The sequence below is a fragment of the Dermochelys coriacea genome, chromosome 5 (genome assembly GCF_009764565.3).
Source record: "Dermochelys coriacea isolate rDerCor1 chromosome 5, rDerCor1.pri.v4, whole genome shotgun sequence".
Classification (NCBI taxonomy): Eukaryota; Metazoa; Chordata; order Testudines; family Dermochelyidae; genus Dermochelys; species Dermochelys coriacea.
The window spans coordinates 4,948,551-4,970,394 of NC_050072.1; the positions used below are offsets into that span (position 1 = coordinate 4,948,551).

The following is a 21,844-nucleotide window of genomic DNA, read 5'->3' on the forward strand; positions in this document are numbered from 1 at the left end:
CTCTGGATTCTTGGGCAACCCAGCCTCTTTAGTATTCTCCCCTCGTTGCCCACTAAGCAACTGCAGCTGCTAAGGAGCTGAACTTTATGGTCTCTGACTGCTTCACTGGTGCATTTCCTCTGGTCTGGCTTGTCATACAATTTCCCATAATGACAGGTTTCAGAGTAGTAGCCGTGTTAGTCTGTATTCGCAAAAAGAAAAGGAAGACTTGTGGCACCTTAGAGACTAACAAATTTATTAGAGCATAAGCTTTTGTGAGCTACAGCTCACTTCATCGGATGCATTTGGTGGAAAAAAAAAATCATCCGATGAAGTGAGCTGTAGCTCACGAAAGCTTATGCTCTAATAAATTTGTTAGTCTCTAAGGTGCCACAAGTACTCCTTTTCAATATCCCATAAAGGATCCACAATTTCCAGCTGGGCGTGGGAGCAACAGCCCCCTGATTGGAGCAGCAGGATTCTCTGGGAGGCAGGCGTTGAGCAGAGAGTGGCTGGAAGCTGGTTCTTTGCCAGTCCTACTGTGCTAAAACCGAAAGTGAGGACTTTTTTCTTTCATCGTTGATTTTGAATGAAAACAAGAGTGAGAAAAACAAACCAGCTCCCACTCTCCAGTCCTGATCATTCTTTTCGGGGGCTCCTCTTACCCCTTTGTTGCTGGGAAACAATGGAGCTTTTCAAGTGGAGCCTGAGTTGGATGTGCCTCCTTCCTTTGCTACAGGGTAAGTTTTTCTCCTTGGTGATAGCCAAACAAGAACCCCTTTGCCCCGTAGACCTGAGTCCAGTTTGCTGCTACTGTAGAGTCTGTATTTGTTTTATTGTAAAGCTCTAAATCGAGTAGCAGTGAAATGTGTTATTCTGCAGGTGCCTCTCCACATAGCATTGAACAACAGCTGGGTTTAAATACATAGAGGGAACATTTCTAGTTGTAAGCAGACATGCATCCCAGGAGGCTAGAGAGCATTTACAATGGTGTCCCAGCTGCACTGGGTGTTGAGAGGTATAGCTGGCTAGTGGTTTGCAGTCAGAACTCCTAGGTTCTAATTCTGCTTCTGACCTTGGGTAAATCACTTAACTGTCCCATGCCTCAGCTTCCCCATCCGAAAAAGTTTGTCAGAATGCAATGAATTAGTACGAGTGTTCAGGGTGTGCTGGGAAGATGCTTAAGTGCTAGAGCCTGAAGGACTACAGCTCTTGTTGCTCATGAGGGATACTCCTTTTCTTTTTGTGAATACAGACTAACACAGCTGCTACTCTGAAACTTTCTTTTAATTCATTAATTTTTGAAACTGCAGACAGAAATCACAGCTGTTTGCAGAGACGAACCAAACCCATTCACCCCGGAACTTAGAGGAGCTCAGGCATAACAAGACTCCAACCCAAGCCAGCCTGACTTTTGGTCTGCAGGACCACCACCTGCCTAACAAGATTTTGCAAAGCCACAAGGAAAGCTATCTGCATAGCATGCTCAGGGCTGGAATATCTCACAGTACTTTTGAGATCCTTCCCAGCTGACACTCAGAACAGCAGCGATGAGCTCCGAAGGGTGCCCTATCCCCAGGTCAGAGAGGGCCACCACTGTGATGTAGTATGTGTGATGTTGGGCAGCAGTAAAGAATTAAAATTGGGGGGAATCTTAAGCATCGTGTCCCCACTCAAAAACAGGCACTAGTAAAATTAGCAGGGACCGATACTGCTGTAGATCAACCGAGGGGCTCTGGGTTATAATGGATGAACCTCTCCAGCGGTTTGCATAGTGAACGTAGCTGCCAAACTCTGATGCCTTTTGTCCTGTCATAACCCCAACCTGGATTTCCCCTTCCATCCGGGAAAGGCTGAAATCCAAGCTGGTTTATTTACAGATCATGCTGTAATAGCATGGGATGTGGATTGCACTCTGCTTGGTGATGACTGAGAGCTCTGAAGTGATAGTAACATTAACCATTTGGAGATAAAGGACATTTTCCCATTTATCCCAGCCCAGGCTGGGTAGCCTCAGAGCGACCCTCTCCCGCTTTCACCACTTCCTATTTTCATCATAATAACAGGAAAACTCTCAAAAAGAAAAGGAGTACTTGTGGCACCTTAGAGACTAACAAATTTATTAGAGCATAAGCTTTCGTGAGCTACAGCTCACTTCATCGGATGCATTTGGTGGAAAAAACAGAGGAGAGATTTATATACACACACACAGAGAACATGAAACAATGGGTTTATCATACACACTGTAAGGAAAGTGATCACTTAAGATAAGCCATCACCAGCAGCAGGGGGGGAAAAGGAGGAAAACCTTTCATGGTGACAAGCAAGGTAGGCTAATTCCAGCAGTTAACAAGAATATCAGAGGAACAGTGGGGGGTGGGGTGGGAGGGAGAAATACCATGGGGAAATAGTTTTACTTTGTGTAATGACTCATCCATTCCCAGTCTCCATTCAAGCCTAAGTTAATTGTATCCAGTTTGCAAATTAATTCCAATTCAGCAGTCTCTCGTTGGAGTCTGTTTTTGAAGCTTTTTTGTTGAAGTATAGCCACTCTTAGGTCTGTGATCGAGTGACCAGAGAGATTGAAGTGTTCTCCAACTGGTTTTTGAATGTTATAATTCTTGACGTCTGATTTGTGTCCATTCATTCTTTTACGTAGAGACTGTCCAGTTTGGCCAATGTACATGGCAAAGGGGCATTGCTGGCACATGATGGCCTATATCACATTGGTAGATGCGCAGGTGAACGAGCCTCTGATAGTGTGGCTGATGTGATTAGGCCCTATGATGGTATCCCCTGAATAGATATGTGGACAGAGTTGGCAACAGGCTTTGTTGCAAGGATAGGTTCCTGGGTTAGTGGTTCTGTTGTGTGGTGTGTGGTTGCTGGTGAGTATTTGCTTCAGATTGGGGGGCTGTCTGTAAGCAAGGACTGGTCTGTCTCCCAAGATCTGTGAGAGTGATGGCTCGTCCTTCAGGATAGGTTGTAGATCCTTGATGATGCGTTGGAGAGGTTTTAGTTGGGGGCTGAAGGTGATGGCTAGTGGCGTTCTGTTGTTTTCTTTGTTGGGCCTGTCCTGTAGTAGGTGACTTCTGGGTACTCTTCTGGCTCTGTCAATCTGTTTCTTCACTTCAGCAGGTGGGTATTGTAGTTGTAGGAATGCATGATAGAGATCTTGTAGGTGTTTGTCTCTGTCTGAGGGGTTGGAGCAAATGCGGTTATATCGTAGCGCTTGGCTGTAGACAATGGATCGAGTGGTATGATCTGGGTGAAAGCTAGAGGCATGTAGGTAGGAATAGTGGTCAGTAGGTTTCCGATATAGGGTGGTGTTTATGTGACCATCGCTTATTAGCACTGTAGTGTCCAGGAAGTGGATCTCTTGTGTGGACTGGTCCAGGCTGAGGTTGATGGTGGGATGGAAATTGTTGAAATCATGGTGGAATTCCTCAAGAGCTTCTTTTCCATGGGTCCAGATGATGAAGATGTCATCAATGTAGCGCAAGTAGAGTAGGGGCATTAGGGGACGAGAGCTGAGGAAGCGTTGTTCTAAGTCAGCCATAAAAATGTTGGCATACTGTGGGGCCAGGGGGAAACTCTATCAACTTTTATCCTAACACCAGCCATAAACATGCATGCCCCAGTTCCAGACACATTCTCTCTAGGCCCCTGTTGTGGGAAAAAAGTGAAGAATCACCAAAAGCATTGCTTTCTTCTAACACTGACCACGGAACTTTATTGGAATAAAGAAAAACAACACTGTTCCTAATGCTTCTTTCTCTCTCTCTGTCTGTGTATTTCACTCTAGAACAGGGGTTCTCAACCTTTTTTTTTTTTTGAGTCTCCCCCAACATGAGAACCACTGCTATAGACCTTTTCCCTAACCCCCAATTCCTTCTTGCTAAAGTTTTTTAAAGAAACAGTACATACCTCAGTAGGAGCTACCCTGACTCCTAGCTGACGGGAGAGCAATTTGGGAAGAAAGTTGTCACTGAATCTTGGGGCTTAGAAAGCAAGCCCTCATTGAAGAGCTTTGCAGTGGGCACCAGATTTGGGCCCTGATTTTAGGTACCCGAAATCAACACGGGAGAGAACAAAAGTCAAATTTTTGTGGGAGAACACAGTGCATATAGCAACGTTGTCCTAGGCTGTAACCACCGGCTGCTGATTCTATGAGCTCTGCACACAGCGAGTCTTTAAGAACGTAGGGCAGAGAAATCAAAAGGCATCACGGTCGTAGTGGCCAGGATACAGATTCAGCTTGAATGAGTAAAAGTTCAAACCATCTAAAGATCACCAGTCTGCAGGACTGGGTGCAAAATCTCAGGAGAACAGATTTCGGAACAGGAGATTTGGGATACAGCTCTTCCTGCAGCTCTAGGGACAGAAAAACTGCAGATGGAACCTGGAAGCTCAGAGGCAGAAGCAGAAAGAAAAAATAAAAGGGAAATGAACTCCTTGGTTGAGGTCTGGTGGAGCAGGTCTGGGCCTGCCCTGGTTCTTATCTGACCTGTTTCTCTGCAGCCACCACTGGTTTAGTTGTGAGAGTAGAAATCACAAGTGGGCACCTCACGCTATTTAGAATATCAGAGCATTACAACTGGTCTAAACCAGAGAAATTACCCAGATTAAAGCCTCTCAAATGTTTGTAAAACACTCTGCAGACACACACACAAATGTCCCAAATGGTCTAACAAGCTTGAACAGATGATCTTTCATCAGGTTTAATAACCAGCTAAAGCTTAATAGGTTTATTCTGAATCAGTTCAGCAACAGTCTGGACACAGACAAGCTGAAACAGATCAGTTAGTTCTAGGGTTACCACCCTTGAAATGCAAAATAAATAAATAAATAAATAAATAAATAAAATGCCACCTCCACCTTCAAAGTTAATGGTATCTAGTTTGCATATTAATTCAAGCTCAGCAGTTTCTCGTTGGAGTGTGTTTTTGAAGTTTTTCTGTTGTGAAATTGCCACCCTTAAGTCTTGAACCTCTCTGGCCAATCAGTAAAAGATTTAAGGGTGGCAATTCCGATGAAGTGAGCTGTAGCTCACAAAAGCTTATGCTCAAATAAATTTGTTAGTCTCTAAAGTGCCACAAGTACTCCTTTTCTTTTTGTGGATACAGACTAACACGGCTGCTACTCTGTAGCCTCTTACAGTTGGTATAGCAACTTCCACCTTCTCTGTATGTATATATATCTCTCTATATATCTTCTTACTATATGTTCCATTCTATCCATCCGATGAAGTGGGCTGTAGCCTATGAAAGCTTATGCTCTAATAAATTTGTTAGTCTCAAGGTGCCACAAATACTCCTGTTCTTTATTCAGTACAACTGGTTCAGTTCTGTAGCGTAAACAGGGCCTAAGAAACCAGACATTCTCCTATCTGCAGCCTATTTCTCCCCCACCCCTAATACAGTCCTATCCTGCTGGCATCTTAAAATCCCTCCCCACCTCCCGCCACCGCTGTTGCCTGCAGCAAAGGAAGTGTCTTTCATTTACCAGAACTCAAGTGTGTTCAAATTCTCTCCTGGGGTGTAATCAATGGAATTATGCCAGCAGAGAATTTTGGGTCAATGTTGTTCACTGGAAATCCCCTGCAGGAGAGCTGGGGATTTGAGCCTCCAGGTCTGTGTGCAGAATTTTTTTTAAAATGAGAAAACCCTTTTTTGTAATTGTGTGAATAATTCATTTCTGTTAACTGGGTTCACGCGTGCCACGGGAGACCTCCTCCCTGTTGCACAAAGGAATCTATGGTGGGGTTTTCAAAAGGGCTCCATATTGTCCTGACTCTGCTCCTATTGAAACCAGTAGTAAAGTTCCCATTGCACTTATGGTATTGAGTAGCTGAAATAGCGTTCTTGAAATAATCCTTGCCGAGCGAGGCTGTTCCTTAGGGTATGTCACCACTGCAATCGAAGATATGACTGCAGCCTAGGCCAGCATGCCCGAGCTAGCTTTCATCTAACTAGTATAACTAAACATGGGCGTGAAGATACAGTGGTAAGCTTGCCTGGAAGCCTTGGTAAACATTAGGGTCCATGCACAGGTATGGCTAGTGCTCAGCCCTTTTGAAAATCACACCACTTATTTATCTGTTTATCTATGGTCTTAGTCCCCTACCTCTGGTCTTCATCTCTCTGTGCCTCACTTACTCTCTCTATAATGGGTAAAAACTCTTCTTACCTACCTCACTGGGGTATTGTGTGGCCTCGTTGTCATATGCAAGCTCCAGCGATATATTTGGATGTGAGGCAGCAGCTTAGATCTATGGAAATCAGAGATGGAGCAATACGTGCCTCACTTGAGTCTCCTGTTCAGTGCGTTGGAAGATGCACTCCTTAGGGTTTGTCTACATAGTGCGGCGATGAGCACTTTTCTAGAACTCACACTTCCAGTGTGCGTGTTGCTTTGCCATGTAAACCAGGCCTAAGAGGGGACCTAATGCAGGGTTGTCAGGCTCATTCTGTCCCAAGGCCTGAATTACTCTTTTGGTCAAAGGTCACAGCAGAGAGGCAGGTGGCAGCAGAAGGTGACTGACAGTCGGCTGGCGAACGAGCAGCTGGCGAGGCGGTCAGCCAGCACAAGTGCTCAGATTGTGGAGCAAGCAAGGTGCTTTCTTCCCAGGTGGGAGGTGAACTCACACAGATGCACCTCTTAACCCTGGGTCCTCACTGACCAAGGACAACCACTGTGAGTGGGGTGTGGTGAGGGAGCAGAGGAGGACACAGAAAAGAACTTTTGGTTGTAGAACTTAAGAACATAAGGCAGAAGACTCTGCCCCATGCACTCGGGGCTGGGTGTCCCACTCACAGTTTTAGGTTTATCAATCCTGCTTGTGGCATTTTCCCTAATTAACGCTGAGTTACTTCCCTCCTTTCATTAAAAATTTCTTTTCTACACTCAGACTCTGTGCTGCAAGAGGGGAAGTATTGCCTCTCAGAGGCGCCCAGCGGTGGTGTGTAATTTTCCCAGGTTACTGGGTGGGGGCTCGAGCCAATTCGGTGTTGTATTGTTGAAAAGGAACCCCTAGGTATTGAACCCCAGCCCTGGTTGCTGCTGGCACCACCTGGCAGAAAGGTTACAGGTGATGGGCTGTTTGAGCGTCCACAGGAGGGATGAAATTGATCTCTGTGCAGGGGACCAGTACAGGGCTTATTCACTACTTAACATCCTCAAAAGAGGACTTAATCCCCACATAAACCTTGTGCTGGGCTTTGCACAGGGGCAAATTTCACTGTAGAGGAGCTATAAGAGAAATGGCCACAGACTCACCTGTGGCATAAGGAGCTGTCAACAGGGAATGGCAGCCCTGCCTTTGGAGTATTTTCCAGAGATTGTATTAACCACAAAAGCCTTTGATGGTTAAGAGTGTTTAACTAGCTGCCTGCTGGGTTTTTCTTAGAAATACTCTGTGACTGTGTAAAAAGAAAAGGAGTACCCGTGGCACCTTAGAGACTAACAAATTTATTAGAGCATAAGCTTTCGTGAGCTACAGCTCACTTCATCGGATGTGACTGTGTGTTTCTCTGTCTGGGCTTGAAAGCATGAATGGGCAAACACATGTATTAAAACACTGTGGTGTTTACAGCCCTGCTTCAGGAAAATGAAACCACCATGCCCTCCTTTCATTCTGGCATGGATTGTTAAGGGGGTGCCCATATTTTAGTTCTTGACACTATGATCCTTCCTCTCCTTTCTTACATACTTTGACATCTGAATCCAGTGAAATGGACGGGGTAGTTCACGCTTCACAGCTATGTTTCAGGCTTGCTGCAAACTCAGATGAGTTCATTTGGGTCACATTTTGAAGGTTTTCTCTGCAACCATAATAGTTAGAGACTAACTTTTTCTTTTAAACAAAAGCTGAGACTCTGGAGAACAGCTGAAAGGTCTGTCAGGGCCTCCCCTGGCAGCTGGTGCTTCACACCCTCAAGAGAACACATCCTATGCTTTGGATAATGCTGGTATGCTGAGGGCGAAGTACAGTTTTTCCTTTGGGACTGATATTTGGAACCTAGTGCTCTTTGTTATGATGATATCTTCTCTCCCTCTCTTTGTCTGCCACCTTATAACTAAGCAGCTAAGCATGAAAGGGTAACATCCACACCTGTTCAGAGAGCGTGCACAAGGCCCATGTAGCACTTGTCTTATGCCCTAAAGGGGTTTGAAATCTGTATCCAAATTTCTGTGCTCTCCAATTGCTAATATTTAACTAACCTTCAGGCTTTGAGCTTTAGGAATCTGCGTTTGCTTTTACAACCATTTGCAACCGGGCTTTCCGCTGCTGTCTTCCAAATCGAGGCACTTTAAAAACAAATAAAACCCTCCTCGCTTGGCAAACTATCCTTTGACTTTGCTGTGAGTTTTATCTGTGTCACAACTGCTGGATAAGGCCCAAAGGGCAGCTACTAAAACAGCCATCCTGTAGTACTGCCCTCGGCTCTTCTTGGTTTGAGTCCTTACCGATCTCTTTGCTGATTACCAGGGGCTAGGCCCTCAGTTGATGTAACCTGGCATGATTTCCACGGAACAGTGCTGCTTTAAACCAACCGAGACTCTAGCCCAATAATCAGGAGAGTGAGCTGGATTCATTCCACCTCATGCATCAGCCATAAAATTGCCACGGCATTTCAGCTGCAATGTCTATTACCAGGTGTGATGGAAGAGGCAGAAAAACACAGGGGTAGATTCACCTCTGAGCCGTTTGTATGTCCCTATTCAGCAGCTACAGGGAACCCAGTGCAGGCTGAGGCAACTCCAAGGGCTGCCCTAGGAGGTACCGTTGCTTCATTGGTCCCTTTGGGGCTTTGCAAGGGTGCAGGTCCATTGCAGCCATGCCCCCGCTCCTTCTTCCTCCAGTCCACCTCTGCCTTGGAATGCCCCTGTGATGAATATTGCAATCCCATGCAGTATGTTTGAGGACCACGTTGTGTTAAGTGTATGGATCACTGTGGGCCAGGGACAGTATGCAACTCGGGGGGGGGGGGTTATCCCAGCTCCTCCAGGAACCAGAAGCAGTGGTGGGTGATTCAGGTAAACCACTCTCAGAGGGGCACTCCCCCCAACCCCACCCAGAGGCTCATATAGACTGTCTCAAACTGGATTTTCAAAAGACCAGCAGACAAAGAGAAGATTTTGGATATAAAACTGGATATATATTAAACTGACTCAGGGCCTTCTTTCTGAGCCAGCAAACAGACAGGACCTTCTGTCCAAGGGGGCCCCCAACCTTGCAGAAGGACTGGGAAAACGTTGGCCTACTAGGGCCCCTTAAGACTGAGGGGTGACTCATGTTATGCTTAGTGTGTGTTTATATCTGTTTGATGCTTTTGATGTTTTCTCTGTAATGCTTTTACCTTATGAATAAAGGTGCTGGCTTAGAAAGAGCTTGGTGGTAACTTGTAACTGCTGACAGTACTCTGATCATAGCCCTCAGAGAGAAATCAATGCACCAGTGCTGGCCTTTAGGCAGACTGGCTCACTGGGGTTTTGACAATGTAAGGCAGGGAGATGTGAAGCCCTAAAACTCCCATCAGGAGGGAGAGAGACCCGGGTCTCCACCCAAGAGAAGTGACAGCTCAGAGCAGGGAACCTTAGTGGGTGCCCTCAAAGGACCATGAAGGTGCAATACAGGTGTAGTTACCCTTGACATTATGACAATGCCCAGATTTGCTGCAAAGGTGGTGCAGGGCCAGTGCAGGGCCTGGGAGGGATAAAAGCTTTCTGCCTGTAGGGGTATTCCCCAGGTTGAACTATGCCTGCTTTATGCCACCTTTGCACCAGCCTTACTGTCCCAAGACACGTCTTTATAGAAAGGGGGTTCCCCTGAATTCTGCTAGATCTCAGACACTGGTGATGAGTTTCTCAAGCTGGGAGAAGTATATAACCAATGCTAGGGGAGGGTCTTGGTCCCCCCCTTCTAGTGGCTGGTCTGTATAAGAGGATATGAGTCTAATACAGGAAGTTATTCCTTTAACTCAAGCATTTGAGGCTGTTGCTTTTAGAACTGCAGTTCCTGGGTTCAAGCCCTGTCAGCAGCGTAAGCATGGTGATTTACATCCACCAACTGGTTGACATGAGTCTCATAGCTTGCTCTGGAGGTCCTCAGGACCTGCTGCAGTTTCACAAGAGCTGTTCAGAAGTGTAGCGATGAGTCTTGGAGGAGCCCTCCTGCAGCTTTTGGAATTAACTGGGATTGCCTGGATGACTTACAGGGCAGCTGTGGAGGCTGGCTGGAGCTCCTGCTCACTTTAGTTCCAACCCCGATGACAGCTGTGCATTGGTGGGGTTAGATGATTTGTAAATGATTTCCTCAATTCTCAAGGCCTGAGAACATTCTGAGAAATTGGCTTAGTCATGAGGTTACTGGGGCCATTTGTAAAAGCCTGATACTATCACAGCCAAACTGGGATTTCTGGTCACCGTGTCTTTCCTGCTGCCAATACCTTAGCAAGGGGCTGCTGCAATCATTTCCCTCCTTGCTTTACAAAAAAGGCCCATGTCCCACGGATACATGTGCCACTGAGAGGAGGGGTAAGTGACTGGGGAAACCTATTCATTCGTTTTTCTCTCTCATAACCAGGGAGGAAGGCTGCATAACTGAGAAAACAAACTGATATCAAGTGCCGTTCACTGGATAGATTTACACTGTCCCTGAAAAAAAAATTTGTGGATCGTGGATTGGATGTGGATACAAATTTTGTATTGGCGCAGGGCTCTAGAGATACTTACTCTGCTGTGGACCATACTTTAATCTGTCTATGGATAAATGGAGCACTTCACTGTGTAGGCCTCTCTAACCCTCCTTGTTCACCAGCATTAAGCATTTAATTTATTAATATTTAAATAACATTTTTGAAGCTGAAAAGTGAACTCCATCCAGTCTCTTCTCAGTCGGTTCAGGAATAGCCAGAAAGTCCCTTAGTATTTTTTCCTGAATTAACAAACAATATTAGACATGTAGTCTAGCAGGAGACTGGAGTTTCCTACAAGCAAACCTAACAATTCTTTAATCTATTGTTTCCCTTCGCACCCTGCTGTGCTCTAAGTTTTGTTTTGCGTTGTCACTCTGTCCCTTCACATACTGAGTTAGTGACTTGGTGACAATGAAAAGTATTGTTCTTTGTGCCAAGAGGGGAAATTCTACAGAGGAAGGTGTTAAGATCATTATCAGGATTCCATTCTAAAGTCATCTTTCAGTCTCCTTGCTCTTCACATTTAAGACTTTTTCCTTCAGGCTTTGCAGGTTTAACTCTTGGGGTGAATGTGAGAATTTTTCACCACTGAGGGAATAAATGATCAAATTCTTAAAGTTACAAATATTATTTAAATGACCTAGGGGAAATGTGGTGAGAATCTGAAACGTTTGTTTCCATACCTCTCTCTTCAAAACCAAATTATCATTCAAAATTTAGTAGGGACATAATATGTTTTATGCAGCAGAAGAGATGCATCTATTAGAGATGTACAGCAGAGTGTTTAAAGGGTATTTCAGGATGCTCGTGGGTCAGATTTATGGTTTATTTTGGAATGAGTACAGGTGCAATCCTTTCAGTTGATTGGCTGGTATCTACCAGAACCTTTGTTGCTCATTGCAAAAAATGATCAATACAGAAGCTCAAAAGCTAACAGTATTGTTATTCCGGCTGTTTTCCTACAGTTATGAGAGAATTATAGGGCAGTTCTATGGACCATCACTAGGTGGGTAACCCAGTTGCCTGGGACTTCTCGGGTCTGGAACCCTGACATCTGGGCAGTGATACTGGACGCAATAATTGTATTGTTGATTGAATAGTTGTGAGTCACCTTATCTAATCATTTCCAGTGTTTTTAAGGCTTATCGTTTTATTTCCATTGTTGCCATAGGAAGTAGCCACAGAGCCCAGCATAGTGACCCACAGTGAAATACTAAGTTAGATTAACTAAGCTTGTCAACATTTTTTGAATTTCAATGACATTTTTCATAGGAAAAACTTAATTCTGATAGGAAAAAAACATCAAATTTTCAGAGGTTTCTCATTGGCTCTATAGCTGACTGATATTTTCCAATTTTTTAAAAATTTCATAGAAATTCAAAAAAATGGTTATGAAATTTGTAAAAAAAAAATTCTATTGGCTTTACACGTTAATAACAATATTATTACTTCTTTCCAACCTTGTTCCTTGATACCAATGCACCATGCCTTCCTCAAGAAATGCAACCCTGGGAAATTAGAACTTCGAGGTGGCTATTTTTTTCTTTCATATCTAGAATATGAAAATGCAGCAACAAGTGGTAGGCTAAGAGTCTCTCTTTTCCTAGGCATTAGCTAACAACTGATGCTCTGCAGAAGTGTGTTTTGTCTTGTGCATGTAAGGTACTAAACTCTGCTTTGATTGTGCTGCAGTATCAGAGGGGCAAAGCTTCCTCATAAAGAACATCCGGCTGGAAAAATGCATCCAGGTCGCCCACCATGATAGCGACCAGATCAGCCTGGCTGATTGCAAGCTGCACTCCCAGCAGCAGCATTGGAGGTGGGACCCCAGAACAAAGTCCATCATCAGCCTTAAAACCAAACAGTGCCTGACCATCCACAAGCCACAGGAGTTTGCATCAGCCTACCTGGAGCCATGCGGGGACAGGGAGCGCCAAACATGGGCTTGCAGCAAGAAGGGACACTTGACCTTGCATGGCCTGGGCTTGCATCTCAACGCGAAGCAAGGCCACAAGGTCTTTGTGTCCCGGGAGAAAGACAAATTCAGCAAGTGGAAGACCCTGTCAGATGAAACTGTCTGTGCTGTCAGCCCCACAGTGGCTCCCAGGCTTGGTGACCTGATGCAAGAAGCTGTAAATGCATTGGTGTGGGTTCACGAAAGTAAGAAGAGGTGGATTTAACATTAGCAACCTATTTACTCTTTGAGATCCATCACCTAGAATCCATCTAACACCTGACTTAACAGGCTTGTAGCTCATGTAAAATCATTCTTATGCATGATTGCTCTGGCCCTGGTCCACAAGATACTGAGAAGCTTTAGTGACATCCCAAACACTCTCAGCTACCATTGATTTCAGCGGCAAATGATAGGTGCTCAGCACTTCAGCGGTGTGGGTCCCTATATATCAATATATAAAACTAGTGATGGGCAAACCTCAAAAGATTTTTGTCAAAAGGTTTCTGACAACCCTGCTTCTCAACTTGCCTTGTTACATAGTTTAAAACCTATTTTGGGGATGAGCACCATATAGTTTGGAATATTCTCTGAATCGCCTGAAACTTTGGGGTTTGCTAAAAGTGGGGTGGCCATTTCATTAAAGTCAGGCTTTCTTTCATGGGATTTCTGATACTTCCTACTACTGGATGGGCCCTAAAATCCCAGATTAACTGCCTCCTCTGTCATCACACTCGTACTCTGGACTGATCAGAAAAACAGTCTTTTTTTTTTTTAAGTTACCTGCACTATTGAGAGGCTATTTAAAAAAAAATAAAAGGAAAAGAAAGCTTGATTCAATTTTCAGAGTAGCAGATTGCAGGGAATTCTCTTTCTCTGTTCAGTCCCAACCAGTTCACTCATCCCTGATGAAATCACAGGTCTTTCCTCGCTCTTGTGATCTGCTGACCATGATCATCTAATCTGATCTTCTTATATTGCAAACCACCGCACCCTAACCCCAGCAAGGAAGGGGAAGAAGTAGAAGTTGGTATTGCTCATTGTGAAGCTCCTGGGGGTACTCAGGGCTGTGAGGCACCTCACCACTACCTGCCCTTAGCATGAAGCAGTTCTGCCTCATGCCTGCTGTAGCACAGTTCCCTGAAACAAACAGCCTCTGGACACTGACAAGCCCTGCCTTCCAGGCCTCCGCAGACCTCACCCTCTCTGTGCAGGCTAGTGACAGACACACACCAGCCCCTTTTGTCAGCATCCCCCTCTGTAGCATCAAGCCCATATGGACACTTACAGGACTTACCAGGATGGACAGAGTACACACAGTTTTACTGGAACAACTCAGCCTCAGGCCTTTTATAACCACACAGCACTGTAATTTATTTCTAGTGAGAACAAATATGTTTATTAACAAAGGTTCCGATTTTAAGAGATGGTAAGAACAACTGGCTACATGTGAAACAAAAGGTATAATATGCTTCTTAGAGTCTAAGCCTGATTTTAACAAGCTAAAATTCCTGTCTAAAGCTGTTTCTCACATAAAGCTTCCTTCCAGCATCACCAACCCACAAGGCGGGGATCCACCGTTCATGGATACAAAAAGCACTGTCCTTTTTGTTCCTTCAGTGGTGGAAAAAAGAGGGGTCCTTCTAGACTTCCTCCTATGCCCCAATGCTAATTGTCTTTGCACCCCAGTGATTGGACAAACGCCTGCAGTTCTGTCTCCAGTGTCTTCCCATGCTGACATCACATCCTTATGTTAACTGGGAATGCAAATGTAGCTCCTATTGTATTTGGCTTACAATGCTTAATTTTACTTTGGAGACGGGGATAAGAGAATAAAAATGCTTTGTCTGGCAGAAAAACCTGTTTGTCAACTGTGCCTTGTTACATAGTTTAAAACATATTTTTAGTAGGCCCATAGAACTCCTTATACAGTGCCAGTACATACATTTCACAGCAATAGTAATGACCAGTGTGTCATCAGCTTTCACTTGATACCTTACAGGACACTTTTTGGATAAATACTATGAAAGTAGTGTGATAGGTGTAGTGAATTTGTCAGGCCTGACAAGAGTTGCAGATACAGAGTAGTTGGCACTGAGGGGCTCTTAGGGTCACACATGATATCGGAATTGGGAAATAACCAATGAAAAGTAACTGATTTTAGAAAATCAGAATAGTGGGGGGAGGTTGGTTGTTTCAATATTGCCAACCCCAGATGTCCAAACCTCACGCTGGGCCCTCCAGAATAATGAGATCATCTTTGAAATCATGATATTTCAACTGATAATTTTGGGGTTCTCCTTATTTGCCTTCTGGTTTGGGGGCCTTTAGGGGGCCCTTAAGTCACGTTTTCAAGCCTTCTTCAATCATGAGAAACTTACTTTATGTTTTAATAAAAAAGAAAAAGAAAAGAAAAAAAGGCTGAGGGTAAATGATTCCACATAATGGAACTTTAAGACAAACACCAGAAATCACAAGACTTGTGAAGAAATTGCAAGAGCTGGCAATGCTATTGGGAGAGTTTTCTTTATGATTTCAAACGAAGTGTAACCTACTGGCTATGAGTTCATAGCTCTGTCCCTGGTCCTACCTCAGGGAGCTGGGCAGTGCAGCTCATGTGGTAGTCAGAGTTAATTTCTAAGAAGGAGAAACTAATCTGGAATCTAGAGCCAGCCAGCCTGCCAAGGAGCTAGAAAAATCCTTTTGGGTCCCTTGGCATCACCATTCTTACTAGAGACTGGAGACAATATGATCTGCTGGCCTGAGCGTAGGTCTGAGAGCCAGGAACACCTGGGTTCTAAACCTGACTCTGCTCTGGTACCTTTGGGCAAATCACTTAACTTCCCTGTGCTTCAATTTCCTCATCTGTAAAATGGGAGCACCGCTTTTAAGCGACTGTTGCTGTCTTAGTAATAGATGTTAGAAAAAGTTAGACAAACACCTCTCAGGAAGGTCTAGCTAATATTTAGTCCTGCCTCAGTGCTGGGGACTGGACTAAATGACCTGTCTAGGTCCCTTCCAGTCCCCCATTTCTATGATTCTGTGCTTTCACTAGTTCTAGTCTCTAAACTCTAGGCTAGCTCCCAGCAACAGATATCAGATGTTGGTAGTGTTTCCAGGATCTTTAGTAAGAAGCAGTGTGGATAATTAGCCAGCTCACCATCCAATCAGATTCCTCCTTCCTTTCAGCCCATTTGGGTTATAAACTGGGAGGTGGGTTCATGACAAGAACATTTTCCTTACAAAGTTGTCTACAGAATTAAATACCTGGAGATCACATCCATTCCCCACTCTTCAGCTCCAGGATCCACAAAAGGATTGGGACATGCAATGAATGTTCCAGTGCTTTCTGTAATGGTTCCCACCCATTCCCATGGAGACGCTATTTCTCTGTCACAAGGTTTTTCCTGATATTAAGGCTTCACTCTTCTCTTGGGTTGTTTGAGTTGCTTGGTAAATTAGTCCCTTTCTCCCCACAATCTCTTTACTTTCTCCAAGACTAAGACCAGCTGGACCCCCCAACTCTTCATTCAGACAATGAAGCTGTCACCCCTGGAATGCAGGTCTCCTTTTATTCCTTACACTGTTTGGTGTAATAGCATCACTCCTGGTTATACACACTGCGAATTCTCCAGAAAGGCTAGCATGTCACCTCTGCTCCCACAGCAGCATCTAATGGAACAATTGTATCCCAGAGGCAGGGAACCTCCTCTCCTTCTGCTACCCAGTCTAGACTGATGATCAAGAACAGGGAAAGGGGTCTCTGATTTGCCGCTCTGATTTGCCGCCCAGTGCCAAGGTCAGTATGCTAGTGATGTACCCCCAGACCACCCGAAATAACTCCCCTTTGGTGCTTAGAGCACTCTGATACTTAATCACCAGCATTTGAGAACTGAAAAGCTTTGCCTACTTCATTTGTCAGTAATGCTCATAGACAACATATCCTATCATTTAACATCAATTTGGCCACATCCAGTCATTTAACATGTTGGGAAGGTGTGTGTGTGTGTATCTCAGCTTTGACTCTGCCTGCACTCTCCGTCGTGCTTGATCTTTTAACTGTTGGTTTGTACCGTGCCCATCCTCCTTAGACTGGATGTTCCTCAGAACAGGGACCTTGTCTAACCCCACGGGCCAAATTCTGCCCTGACCACCGGTCTGATCTTGCAAGCTGCTGAGCGCTCTCAGTTGCATTTGAAATTCATGAAAATTGAGGGCCCCACTGGATCGGGCCCTTGCAAATCATGCAATCCAAATTGCCTCAGGGAGGCTGCAGGAGAAATAAGCCAGGGCAGGCTTTGTCCCAGTGTGGTTTTCTGAGGGACATGCAAGCCCAGGGTGCTGTAGAGAGAATAAACAATAACTGTCTGCATCTTTGTTCTTTTTTTCTAAGCTAAAACCATCAGTTCCTCAGCAAAGATCCACACCAGCTCCAGGGGCTCTCTGCTGGAGTTGCCTGCCTCCACGTTGGCTGAGTTTAACAGCACAGTTCCTCCACCACGGAGCCACCAGATGCTTCTAGCAATCGAGGAGGGTGGGTACTTTGCTTTCCTGAATGCACGTGTCTGAAGAGCAGCAGCGGCTGCAGTTTGGTCACCGCTGTGATGCTTGTCTTGGCAGTGGGAAGCAGCGCACTGATGTGGGGCTATGGCTGCCCCAGATGTGCTACAGTCAGAACTATAGTGGCACACAGCCACTCTGAGCACCATGGTATGACAGCAGGGCTCCCAAGCACTTCCCACCCTGATAGCAAGGGGTCCTGCAACTAACGTGTAGCCATAAAGAGAAAGCATAATGCAGTGCAATTCTCCCTCCTATTTGGCAGTACAGCCCACTAATGTGTGCGTCTCTGCTCCTTCCCCCCCCTCGCAGAGGTGCCTGGCCAATTTAAAAATCAACCTGGACACCGAGGGAAAGATGCTGGGGCCAGGTCTACAGGTATGTTGAAACAACCAATGAGAAAAGGGAAAAGACAGGGTGGAGTGCTGGTACCAATATCCCTTCATCTCCCTACAATTGGGAAACTGATCCTGTGGGATATGCTCCCCACCCCCTTGGTGCTATCTGATGCTGATGCTGCTCAGTGCTCCAGAAAGAACTAAAGCACCCCCCTTCATCCAACTGCCTGCAGTATGCCCTGGGGGAGAAATTCTTCCTGGGGATCAGCTGCACCCCCGGCATGGGAGTAATAGTTACTATGATTGAGTGCTGAATCCCATTCCACCATGAGCTTACTGTTGATATCCAACAGTCGTTGTCCCTTGCTCCTGCCACCCCTTGCATCCGAGAACTCTGGATTGTGGGGCAAAGAATTTTGAACATTCATTACCCTCTGAGAAAGGGGGGGAAACCTGCCAGGGACAGGCTGTAAAACTGCAGCCCTGAGCATATGACAAAGCTGGTCCATGACCCCATGAACAAGGAGACCACCCATAAGTCATCTCCTCCACCCACATCCTCTGCTACTCTTGATGGGGCTGTAATGGTCCCCTGTAATGTTAGTCTGCAGCGATATTACAGGGGTATTTCTTGAAAGAATAACAGAGCAAAGGGGTTAAATGAGGAAAATGTGTGTGATTGTGCAATTTGATTCCATTTCAGCCACCAACTGGAAGACAGCCATGCTAGTCCTCAGCCCCTTCGCATTTATATTGGGGCTGATTATACTGACACTGAACGTTCGTTACAACAAGTAAGTGGGACGAAGTTTCTCCCTTAGCTGGTTTACTGTTGTCACAGCTGCGCAATTAAAGGTCTGAAAGCCACAAGTGTACTAGCATATCAACCTCCAGGCCACACGCAGGCCCCCACCCCTTCCCATCCCCATCTCTGAAAGTTTTGTCCACGTTCTGGTCATCTTTCCCCTTGGACTACAGTAGAACCTCGGAGTTACAAACACCTCAGGAATGGAGGTTGTTTGTAACTCTGAACAAAATGTTATGGGTGTCCTTTGAAAAATTTACAACTGAACAATTGACTTAATACAACGTTGAAACTTTACTATGCAGAAGAAAAATGCTGCTTTTAACCATCTTAAATTAAAGGAAACAAGCACCAAAACAGTTTCCTTACCTTGTCAAATCTTTTTTTAAAGGGAGTTTAACCCAGTACTGTACTGCATTTGCTTTTTTGTTGTCTCTGCTGGTGCCTGATTGCGTACATTAACTCCTCACTTAACGTTGTAGTTCTGTTCCTGGAAAATGCAACTTTAAGTGAAACGATATTCAGCAAATCCAATTTCCCCATAAGAATCAATGTAAATAGGGGGGGATTAGGTTCCAGGGAAATTTTTTTCACCAAACAAAGTTGTGTGTGTGTATATATATTTATACACACAGTATAAGTTTTAAACAAACAATTTAATACTGTACACAGCAATGATGATTGTGAAGCTTGGTTGAAGTGGTGAAGTCAGAGGGTAGAAGAGGGGGGGATATTTCCCAGGGAATGCCTTACGGCTAAATGATGAACTAGCACTTGGCTGAGTCCTCAAGGGTTAACACATTGTTGTTAATGTAGCCGCACACTCTACAAGGCAGCAGGAATGGAGGGAGGGGAGACAGCATGGCAGAGAGAGACAGAGATACACATGGTGTGTGAGAGAGAGACGCACATTGCCCCTTTAAAGTACGCTGACCCCACTCTAAAAAAAGAAAAGGAGTACTTATGGCACCTTAAAGACTAACAAATTTATTTGAGCATAAGCTTTCGTGAGCTATAGCTCACTTCATCGGATGCATGTAGTGGAAAATACAGTGGGGAGATTCGGATACAGACTAACACTGCTGCTACTTGGAAACCTGACCCCACTCTAAGTACACTGCCTTTTTAAGTAGATCAGCAAGTTGAGACAGCAGCTGCCAGCAAGATTCCTCTGTTCTGAGCCCTGTCCTGCCCCCCCCCCCCCCCCGCGTGGAGATAAGGTACAGTACAGGAGCAGGGGGAGGGGGGAACCCTGACATTAGCTCCCCTCATACCCTTCCCTGCCCAACTGCACAGTGAGCAGGAGGCTCCGGGGAGCAGCTCCAAGGCAGAGTGCAGGAGCAGCACACAGCATTGGGGGAGGGACAGATGGACTGCCCAGCAATCGATAACCTGCTGGGAGGCTGCCGCACAGGGAACTTAGGGGAGTGGGGAGCTGATGGGGGGCTGCCAGATCACCCTGGTTCCAAGCCCCCACCAGCTCACTCCAATGAGCTGCTCTTTCTGCAAGCAATAGACAAAGCAGGTGGCTGCCAAACAACGTTATAAGGGAGCATTGGGCAACTTTTAACGAGCACGTTCCCTAAATGATCAGCACCATAACAACGAAACAACGTGAACCGGAGCAACTTTTAAGTGAGGGGTTCCTGTATTTCATTCCAAATGATGTGTGTGGTTGACTGTTCAGTTTGTAACTCTGAGGTTCTACTGTATAATCTTCTCCTCTCTGGCCTCTTGCTGCTTCATCCCTCCTTCCCTCCAAAATGCAGCTGGTAAGGTCTTCTCCCTCTCCTGTTTCAATCACGTTAGACCCAGAGGGGCCGGTCTGTGTGAGAAGCTTGCTGCTGCCGCCCATTGCATACCTGTTCTGGGGATAAAGGAATTCTGGCTCCAGGGCTGCTGATCCAGCTCTAAATTCACATGGGAAAGCAAGTGGCAGGCAGATGCAATTACTAAATCTGTTGAGAAAGGCATTGCCCACCTTGGATATAAATGAAATTTTAGGTGAAATAACTGATTTTTTGTTCCCACTTTTTTCTATCCTTCTAGGAAGAAGAAGCTCTCTGCTTTGAAGAGCTACCCAGAGAGCTGCAGCAGAGCTGGCTTACAGGAGCAGTCCCCATTAATGGTGACAGCAGGCAGCTGGCCACGCAGCATTCCAGACTCTTCCCCTTCCTTGCCACACGGGGAAATACTGATTGAGTGGAAGGATGGGACTGTCACTCCCCTTTTTGATAATGCTAACTTTTAGATGGGCTACCTCAGAACTAACTGAGCCCATTGCTTCTATGCTGTAGTATCCTCTGATAAGATACTCCCACTGGGAACAATCTGTCCTTAGTGAATTTTTTTCAGTAGCCTAATGGTTTTGGTAGAAACCAGCAAACACTGTTTAACACTTGAGAACAATCACATGATGTGACACAAAGTTGTAGCAAGCAGGGCAAATTGTGTTCTGTTTGTTGCGATGCACAGTGCTTAAACTTTCTCAAGAGTTCTGATTTATTCTGTAAGGAGACCCATATGTAACCACAGAGTGCCTAGCTGGTTTCTAATGTTCCTTGCCTTTTGCTTTCCTTTGGATTCTAGCACCACTGATCACACAAGAAATGTTATTCCTCCAAGTCAAATGGAAAGGTGAATAAACAAATCCTGGTAGGTTTGATTTGACTTCAAAGTGGAAACCTGGATCCCCAAGCCAGCTACGCGCTCAAAAAGCTGCTCAGTAACTTTGGCCATAAGAGAATGTGCCACTTATCAGCTCCGCCTTCAGCAGCCAAAACCAAAATGACCGTCCCGGACATTCTCCAGCCATTTGCTGAAGTTCCCCCCCTAAAATATTAAGGAAGAACAGTTTCTTTTTTCTAAATAAAAGACATTGCACTCCACCTTTGCATCCTGAACCATTGCAAACCAGCTGATGGCAGAGAAGCTGACTCACCAAGAGTTTTATATTCCTGGTACACAATGCTAATTTACAATTCTACAGCACTTTTCATCCCTCCAAATCATAAACCACTTAAAGAATGCTACATGTGCCATTAACATGCAGCTACCAACCATGGCTTCAACTAATACAGCACTTTTTGTTTTGGCCAATGTCTGTTCACCACTGTTGACTGAGTAGAATGGGTTACTTGAAAATGGCTTTGTATTCTTGTTTAATATATATTCTTGCACTTAAACAAAGCAATGCCATTGTTTACATGGTGTTGCTTAAGCAGAAGCTGAAAAATAACAATGAAAATATGACTGTGAAACAGAACGTTGTTAGTCATTTTCTCTTGCTTGTTTACTGATTGATTTTCTTTAAAAAAAAATAAAAAAAATATTTGCTCTTTTATTGTTCTGACAGTTACTAACACAACACCCCCCCACATGCTCTTCATCACTCCCTGGCATTTGGTTTGAAACAGTGTTCATAATAAAGCTGAGTTTAAAAAAATATCAGGAGAATTGAAGTCATTTCTCTTGCTAAGGCACAATGCACTGCTGTATCTCTGCAAAT

General features: G+C 45.0%; 1 protein-coding gene across 2 annotated transcripts; it reads left to right on the top strand.

Moving 5' to 3' along the window:
* The first annotated feature begins 387 nt into the window (after positions 1-387).
* Positions 388-21,674, top strand: LOC119856149. Of its 2 annotated transcripts, XM_038403318.2 has the most exons (6): positions 388-719; positions 12,372-12,839; positions 17,027-17,167; positions 17,506-17,571; positions 18,235-18,325; positions 20,386-21,674. In XM_038403318.2, exons 1-6 carry the CDS (start codon positions 569-571, stop codon positions 20,585-20,587), a joined length of 1,119 nt encoding a protein of 372 aa, XP_038259246.1. In that variant the 5' UTR covers positions 388-568; the 3' UTR covers positions 20,588-21,674. The 2 variants fall into 2 exon arrangements, with proteins under 2 accessions (XP_038259246.1, XP_043371514.1); XM_043515579.1 differs by lacking the exon at positions 17,506-17,571.
* Positions 21,675-21,844: the final 170 nt, after the last annotated feature.